This window comes from Schistocerca americana, chromosome 3 (assembly GCF_021461395.2).
Source record: "Schistocerca americana isolate TAMUIC-IGC-003095 chromosome 3, iqSchAmer2.1, whole genome shotgun sequence".
NCBI lineage: Eukaryota > Metazoa > Arthropoda > Insecta > Orthoptera > Acrididae > Schistocerca > Schistocerca americana.
This window is the reverse complement of record NC_060121.1, coordinates 751,848,376-751,857,981: the sequence shown is the minus strand read 5'-3', so window position 1 is coordinate 751,857,981 and position 9,606 is coordinate 751,848,376. Positions and strand designations below refer to the sequence as shown.

Sequence of the window (9,606 nt, the reverse complement as noted above, 5' to 3'; positions counted from 1 at the left end):
GTGAGGGCATGCCTTGTTATGGAGGAGGAATATATGGAAGACTACAATTTCCCACAGTGTTTATTTTGGATTGCACATCTCAGTTTGGTTAGCATTCAGTTTCAATTCTGTGTTGTACAATATTCACACCTCGTCACCTGTAACAACGTGGGAAAACAAATCATCTCCACCTTTTCTATAGCCCTCCAATGACTGTTATGCACTACGCATCCTTTGCCCTGTACACTGATCAGTGAGCATTTTTGGAACCCACCTCACACACAATTTGACATCCGAGTTGTTCAGGGACAACCCTGGAAATTGAGGTTTGAGCAACATTTTAGAATTCATTAGTGAGACCACTTCAAAGTTTTTGTTTCACTTGATCAACAATGTCATTGGTCTGAATACTGGGCCTCACACTCCACTGTTCATCAACTTTTACATGGCCATTTTGAAATTCTCGAACTTGTTTGTCACTCATTGGTTCAGGTTCATACACCAGGCATAACTCAGGAGGGATTTCAGCAGACGAAGTTCCACTTGTCATCAAAAATCTAACCACACCATGCACTTCACAACTGGCATGATCCACAATTTTGTCTGCGATTTTGATCTGCTCTAATCACCGACTGGCAAACCACTACTGAATCAAACCAACAACATTGCAGTAGTGTGGGTGACACACACACACACACACACACACACACACACACACACACACACACACACACAAATTCTTTTGCTTGCATTTGTAATTCTAATAACACTGAACAGCTTACAAATTTTGTTTTGTAAAGCTTATTATGGAGCAGGGCTCAAAATAGGACCACATCACATTTTGAAAATGAAACTAGTCCAACAATTTCTACTCCGACGTAAGCTCCAGTTTCAGTATTGCAAACAATTACAGATGTTTCTATTGGAACCACTGCACACATCACACAGGTTATGAAATTCTCAACAAAACAAAAATCCTCCATGCCAAGCATGTAGCAAAAAGTGATGGGGTCTGTTTACCGAGTGCTATTTGTGATTGTCAAAGTGTTTCATAGTCAGGGCACGCATCACTGGTCTCTCGTTTCAAATGACAGGCTTTTTATAGGGAGGACACATACTGATCATGCATATATGAGAGTCGTGCTTAATTAAATTTAAGTTTTCCTGGTCTTGTGGAGGGCTGAATGCCAACTACTCAGAATTTTAGAATGAAGTTTCATACTCAGAATTTTGTTTTTGTGGGGACCCACAGCCTCAAAATGCTTAACATATGTGGCCTCATACTCTTAGATTAGATTAGATTAATACTAGTTCCATGGATCATGAATACGATATTTCGTAATGATGTGGAACAAGTCGAATTTTCCAATACATGACATAATTAGGTTAATTTAACATACTTAAGTTAATATAACAACTTTTATTTTTTTGTGTTTTTTTATTCTTTATTTTTATTTTTTTTATTTTTTTATATATATTTTTTTTCTTTCTTAATTTACATCTAAAAATTCCTCTATGGAGTAGAAGGAGTTGTCATTCAGAAATTCTTTTAATTTCTTCTTAAATACTTGTTGGTTATCTGTCAGACTTTTGATACTATTTGGTAAGTGACCAAAGACTTTAGTGCCAGTATAATTCACCCCTTTCTGTGCCAAAGTTAGATTTAATCTTGAATAGTGAAGATCGTCCTTTCTCCTAGTATTGTAGTTATGCACACTGCTATTACTTTTGAATTGGGTTTGGTTGTTAATAACAAATTTCATAAGAGAGTATATATACTGAGAAGCTACTGTGAATATCCCTAGATCCTTAAATAAATGTCTGCAGGATGATCTTGGGTGGACTCCAGCTATTATTCTGATTACACGCTTTTGTGCAATAAATACTTTATTCCTCAGTGATGAATTACCCCAAAATATGATGCCATATGAAAGCAATGAGTGAAAATAGGCGTAGTAAGCTAATTTACTAAGATGTTTATCACCAAAATTTGCAATGACCCTTATTGCATAAGTAGCTGAACTCAAACGTTTCAGCAGATCAATGTGTTTCTTCCAATTTAATCTCTCATCAATGGACACACCTAAAAATTTGGAATATTCTACCTTAGCTATATGCTTCTGATTAAGGTCTATATTTATTAATGGCGTCATACCATTCCCTGTACAGAACTGTATGTACTGTGTCTTATCAAAATTCAGTGAGAGTCCATTTACAAGGAACCACTTAGTAATTTTCTGAAAGACAGTATTGACAATTTCATCAGTTAATTCTTGTTTCTCAGGTGTGATTACTATACTTGTATCATCAGCAAAGAGAACTAACTTTTGCCTCTTCATGAATATAGAATGGCAAGTCATTAATATATAATAAGAACAACAAAGGACCCAAGACTGACCCTTGTGGAACCCCATTCTTGATAGTTCCCCAGTTTGAGGAATGTGCTGATCTTTGCATGTTATGAGAACTACTTATTTCAACTTTCTGCACTCTTCCAGTTAGGTACGAATTAAACCATTTGTGCACTGTCCCACTCATGCCACGAAGATGTGGTGAAAACCAAGGGAATTGTTTGCAATTTAGTTTTGACATGTTTGGAATGTAGCTGTACTGCCAATACAATGTCATCCCACGTAACAAGAAGATTGTATGAAAACAATCTAAGATTAGTGTATGCACTTAGATCTATTGGAAAAGGGTGAAGGGCAGGTGCTGTTCTTTGTGCAGTGATGAACATTCCTCCACCTCCAAAAAAGTTTGATGTTTACAACAAGACTATTGGTGCAGTTGTAGCTGAGGTAAGTGAATCTACAATGTTGAAAGCAGCCAAAGAAGCAGTTCAGTTGAATGATACGAAATCTGCCCCCAAGGCAAATTTCTGCTGGTTTTGATGGCAGTTGGCAGAAACATGGGCATACTTCCTTAAATGGCCTTGTCAGCAACTTCTTTTGGTACTGGGAAGGTTCTGGATATTGAAATTATTATTAAGTTCTGTGACATCTGTAGCAAAAATCCCACTATACAACGTGTGCAAAAAGGACTATGATGGTTCTAGTGGAGGCATGGAAGTGGCTGGTGTTGCTAACATTTTCAAAAGGTCTGTGCAGTCAAGAGGTATCCTCTATACAGACTATCTCTGGGACGGGGACAGTAAGGCTTATCAGAAAGTGGTAGTAAGGTAAACCTTATGGACCTAGAGTAAAAATTAATAAACTGGAATGTATAGGACACGTACAGAAAAGAATGGGATCACGACTTCTAAAGCTATGTAAGGAAAAAAGTTAGGTGATAAAGAGGGCCTGACAAAGGCTGAAATAGACAGGAGGATCCAGACTTATTATGGTATGGTCATTAGAAATAACTGCAACAATGTAGAAGCAATGAGGAGAGCCATCTCGGCTATATTCTTTCATAAAATTTCAACAGATGAGGAACCACAACATAACCTTTGCCCACGGGGACCTGACAGCTGGTGCAAATTCAACAACCCAGCTACATCTTCCAGCTATAAGCACAAACATTCAATTCCAGAAAAAATCCTGCTAGCTGTGAAACCCATTTTCAGAGACCTTCGCCAACAAGAGCTCTTGAAAAAGTGTCTCCATGGAAAAACTCAAAACCCAAATATAAGTTTGAATTCTGTCATTTGGACAAGGCTACCAAAAACTGTTTTCGTTAGAAAAGAAACACAAATTTGGTGTTCATGATGCAGTGATGTGCTTCAATGCTGGTGTGTCAAAGAAGACTGATGTATTAAGACTCTTGGGAACAAAGGATGGTATCAATACTGAAAGGGGACTGAAAAGATTGACATGGACCGTATCCGTTATGCTGATAATTCTGCAGGAAATGCTACCAAGGAGGCCAGGATAGCCAGAAGATCAAAGAAAGGATGAAAAAAAGAAAGATCAAGAAGCTGAGCCACAGTATAACCCTGGAATGTTTTAAAAGTGTGTCTGTATGACATTGTACATTACTTTCTTGCATGTAAAACTTTAATACCACTTTTCTCAAAACTACATTTTTTGACCTTCTGGTACACTTTTCTCAAAAACTAGAACTGCTACAGACATCAGACTTACAGTATCTCTTGTTAATACAATGATGATTAATTAGATAAAAAATAGACCAGTAGTGATATAAAGAACAGATTTACAAGCTCCAAGGTGTTTAGAAAAGTTTTGATTTTTTGTCTTACAGAACAAAAAAATGATTACTCATGAAATATATAAAATACATTAACCATTTTTATGTGATTTGAGAATGATGTTTCGGCTGTACACTGTAAAAGTTTCAGGTCTTTATCTCCATTAGTTACTTCAGCAAGTGTACCTGACGTTTGCTAGCATTGATTCCTTATGGGAGTTCCCTCGCGACTGTGTCCCCGTAAGAGATACTGAAGGGAAATTAGGTTCTAAACCTGAAAACACTGAATATGACATTCATTGTAAAATGTCATATCTGCTACGAAGACTAGTTATATTTATGGAATATGGTAGAATATTTTATCAAAAATAAATGTATTTCCAAATTTTGAAAATATCTGACTAGATTACAATACATTTAAAAAGGTGTTTTGCCCTACCAGACAACATTATCCCACTGGGATTATACTGATGAATCCTAACTCCAGCTTTCTTGGTCCCATTTTCATGATTAACATCGTTTCTTACCTGTAATTGGTTAATAGCATAACTTTTTGTAAATCTGTTTGCACAGAGGCAAAGTTTGCAATATGATCTATACTCAGCCTTCATGAGGCTAGAGAGAGAGAGAGAGAGAGAGAGAGAGAGAGAGAGAGAGAGAGAGAGAGTGTGTGTGTGTGTGTGTGTGTTTTCCCTGAAATATTTCTGCTTATGCAACTTTATCACAAAGCCTTTACCGATCTTCTCATTTCTCACAGTTTTACAGTATTTCTTTCCACTCGAAGTCCTCTTCATTCTTCAGCTGGCCTAAATGTTAAATTTAATATCTTTAACTGAATAATCTTTTAGGACACTAGGTAATCCTTAGAATGAAAAAAATGAAGAGCAGCTTCTGTTTCACTTACGTTTATTATTTTCACATTTCCTTGAATAATAAAGAAGATGTCCAACACATAAAATGTGCACAACAAAATAAACTTCTCTGAATTATAGCTACATTATTTCAGTAGCAAATGGAATGAAACAACAAATGCTTCTGAATTAAGGAACTCAGATATTGTGTCTTCCTACACAGCCAAAAATTCACAGATATACAAGACTGAAGAACTATTACAAAATAAATAGTGAAAGCAAGTCATGCATATATATCTAACTGTCATGTCTATGACTGCACAGGGAGAAATTCACAGATCGTTCAATACTGATAAGTGTAAAATGGGTGTAGATTCTGCAATACAACACCTGCAACATGTAAGATTATAGTTAGTAGCAATATAATGTAATATGAAGCCTTTTAAGTTTTTAAAAATAATTTGTGTTACCATTAATTCCATCGTCTGTGAGAATTCTTCGCTGAACCAAAACTATTCTCACGCCCCCGGCTGTAGCCCCACTTGTTGTTGCCTCCTATAAAAGTAATTAATACTCCACTGTCATCTAATTTTTTTTCAAACTTAAGATACGGATTTTTAATGACTTATTAGTATCTTCGAAAGGCTAAATATTAGTTTTACTTTTCCATGCATATAATGGATATACTGTTACTAATACTTCAGAATAGACAAAAAATTCTGTGTGTAAATCATGCAATTACAGGGAGTACATTCCACACAAAATTACATCACAAATGTCTCAAAGCAAACCTTTCCATCCTCCAAACTGTGCCATCTCAGCTAATTTAGGGTTGATTTCTTGATTCGCTTCTTTAAGAACCGATATCAAGTCACGAGCTTGACGACTATCTTTAGCTGTGAAAAACGCATACGACGTTCCCGTTGACTGACTGCGACCAGTTCGTCCAATTCTGTGTATATAGTCTTCTGATGAGTTAGGAAAGTCATAGTTGATTACAAATTTTATCCCATCAACATCTGCAAAAAATTCAAGTAGTACATATTTTAAATAAAGACTGAAGTTCCTTCACTGTAACACATAAGGAATGAAAAATCAGTGATTAACACATTCTTACTGAAAGAAATGTAATATGTACTTGTTGCAAGTTGCACCCATAAGAACTGTGGATTTGTACGGTGAACTACCTAGCCTTAAAAATATACACATTGAGCTGATATTAATTTGCCAGCAGCCTTAAGACTCACTTCTAGTCATGTCCTTTCTCTTTTGAAAAACTCCTTTCGTCATAACATACTATAAACTCAATATTTAAACAATTTTTTTCATATACTGCAACCTGAATTAGCACCTATCTGTAAGGAATTTACTCCATGGTACTTCCTGGCTGATTAAAACTGAGCCAGAACAACAGTAACTCGGGACCTTTGCCTTTCAAAGGCAAATGCTCTACCAACTGAGCTACCAAGATCGACTGGCTAGCCATCCCCAGAGCTTTACTTCCACCTAGCTGATCTATATATATTTATGTATGTATCATCTGACACTACCCCAGCTATCATACTCCCCAGTATGAATTTCGCCTTTGGGTTCAGATAAGCTGATGAAAGTCAGGAAGGTTCACTCTTAAACCTACCTTTTCATACATCACTTTTGCCGCAGGTAAGTCTTTCCCTGGCCCAACAGAACTTGCAGATAGTTCTTTAGCACTGCTGACCATTGAGAGACTCTTTTCAACTTTGAGAACAGAAGAGAAAAGAAAGATTCAAGAGCTGAACTATCACAGTTGTTTAGTCATATGAAAGCATCAATGTTAACCAAAACCCTCGAGTGGCAGCTCATTAGCCGAGTGTGAATTGCCTCAACTATTGCAACAGCACTAATTCTCTAAAGTAAAGACTTTACTTTCCACATTATCCAAAGATTAGGTCTCCCTACCTTAAGAAAATATACAAGTTAAACACTATGATGCTGCACATACTGCTTGCAATGCAATTCATTTCCACTGATGTGAAAAAAGTCATGTGATAGCCATATGCACATATACAGCTGGCAGAGTATAGCTTACACATGATATATAATAGGGCAGTGCATTGGCAGAGCCTGTATTCTGGTGATCCAGGTGCTAAGGTTTTCGATTATGATTATGATTGCATGACAGAATTAACAGACTTTGAACATGGAACGGTCATTGTAGGTAAAAGCACTGGGCCATTCCATTTTGGAAACCATTATGGAATTCAATATTTAGAGATCCACAGTGTCAAGAGTGCCAAGAATAACAACTTTCAAGCATTACCTCTCACCAAATACAACACATTGGCTGACCGTCTTCACTTAGCACCTGAGAGCAGCAATGTTTGCATAGTGTTATCAGTGCTAACAAGCAACACTGCATGAATTAACTGCAAAAACCAAAGTGGGACGTACGACAAACTTATCCGTTACAACAGTGTGGCGAAATTTGATGTTTATGGGCTATTGTAGCAGATGCCCAACGTGAATACCTTTGCTAACAGCATGAAATCACCTACAGCACTTCTCCTGGGCTTGTGACTGGAAAACTAGCCTGGTCAGAAGTGTCCTGTTTTCAATTGGGGAGAGTTGATGGTAGGGCTCGAGTGTGGCGCAGACCCCACAAAGCAGTTGACCCAAGTTGTCAATAAGACACTATGCAAGCTGGTGTTGGCTGCATCACTGCAGGCTGTGTTTACATGGAATGGACTAGGTCCTCTCGTCCAACTGAAACAATCGCTGACTGGAAATCGTTACGTTCCACTACTTTGAATCATTTGCAACCATTCAACAATGGAATTTTTATGGATGACTGTGCCATACCACAATTGTTTACTATTGGTCTGAAGATCATTCTGGACAATTCGAGAGAATGATTTGGCAACCCACATCGCCCAACATGAATCTCATCAAACATATATGGGACCTAAACAAGAGGTCAGTTCGTGCACAAAATCCTGCACTATCAACACTTTCGCAATTAGGGGCAGCTGTAGAGGCAGCATGGCTCAGTATTTCCACAGGGAACCTCCAACGACTTAATTGAGTCTAGACCATGTGAAGTTTCTGCACTACGCCGGGCAAAAGGAGACCCGACATGATATTAGGAAGGATTTGTTCCATAAAGCATCAAAAGGTAAAGAACCAATGGTAATTTAATGATCAAGTCAAACTGCTCATAATCCTATACTGTAACCTCTACAACATAAAAAGTTAAAACTTATTTCTATGAATACAGAGTTCCAGACTTACAAGCACAAGACAAAATAATCACCAAATACCTGTCAGTATTTACAAGTGTATGAAACCAAATTACTATTAGGTGTGGTGTCAATACAATATGCTATTCAACAGACTGCAATAAAGGTAGTGTGGCACAACACTCCTATTTCCACTGGGATGATACGATATGCAATGCCACTCACCACATGACAAGCAACAAGACAGCACAAATCACAAGCTCATCTGCAAAGGATGTTATTGTGGATTATTTAAAGCTCAAAAAACTTGAAGTTAAGAACTGGGTGCTCCCATACGGTGCTATAAATTCAAACAGTTCAGCTTTCTTATGAGGTCTCAGCATGAGAAACTTCAAAATTAAAGTTCGGGTAGTATTTCTACAACTGTTCAGTTTTGCTAAGTAGTACATGATGTAGCTTGAGTAGTATTCAGAAGAAACAATGCTGGACTGAAGCGAAACCATTCACCATCAATGACATTGCAGCGGGTGGTGAACTCACTAGTGACAATTTCAATATATATGCTATAGTTCGTATGCTCCAACTTACTTCTTAAAACCCACCAAACAAACTGGGCAGTTACTACATGTTTCTAAAACACACCTGGTGGTTTACTTACCTGCAAAGTTAAACAATAACTGTGGGCAATAATGAAAAAACCAGTTCATTATCATGTAACAAGATACAGGAAAAGCATCTTTTCCCACCAAATAGGTCCCTCAAAAATTGAATAAGAAAGACTGCATAGCAGGGAAGCCCCAAAACAGTAGTTTTTTCACTTTTTTTTTACATGGAAAGCAAAAGTTGTACTGAAACACTAACTACAGACTGACGCTGCTTTGCTTTACCTACCTAAAACAATTTTTTTAGCCACATCGTTTGACCTGGTTTTTCCCTCGCTGTGTGTCTTACAAGTTGCATGGAGAGGCCAGCATTCTGTATTGCACCAGGCAATATGACAGATATATGTCTGTGTCTCATTGTTGACATCCCTGTGTGATTAACGAAGTCCCTACAACTATGTTTCTATGCGCAACTCCCAATGCAAATTGATTCTGCATCTTATCCTAAGTCACAGCATATTGCGTTGCCTGTCTAAACTGTGCCGTAAGGGTAAGAGCCAAGGCTCTGTCAGAACAATAAAACTAAAATCAAGCAAGTAAAAAAGTCCAATACTACGAAAAATTGTTGTAGCCTGCCAATATCTTACCTAGACCACGTGCAGCAACATCAGTAGCAACAAGGATGCATGCTCTTCCATTGCGGAAATCTGAAACATAAAACTAATTAGTAGTAAATAATGCAAAAGGAAATCTACAAAACACTTATAGAATGGTTCACATACTTAAGAGAAGGTTGAATTGTGATGCCCATGT

At 37.4% G+C, this 9,606-nt stretch overlaps 1 protein-coding gene across 2 annotated transcripts in view; it reads right to left on the bottom strand.

The window, feature by feature from the left end:
* Nucleotides 1-5,014: 5,014 nt before the first annotated feature.
* Nucleotides 5,015-9,606, bottom strand: part of LOC124607380 (ATP-dependent RNA helicase p62-like) — a 54,001-nt gene continuing 49,409 nt past the window's right edge. For both annotated transcript variants that reach the window (XM_047139696.1, XM_047139694.1), the window contains exons 11-14: nt 9,441-9,500; nt 5,768-5,995; nt 5,447-5,531; nt 5,015-5,366 (exon numbers count right to left, since the gene is read on the bottom strand). In XM_047139696.1, the coding sequence (XP_046995652.1) occupies nt 5,449-5,531; nt 5,768-5,995; nt 9,441-9,500 (371 nt within the window). In that variant the 3' untranslated portion in view covers nt 5,015-5,366; nt 5,447-5,448. The remainder of the gene's footprint in view (nt 5,367-5,446; nt 5,532-5,767; nt 5,996-9,440; nt 9,501-9,606) is intronic.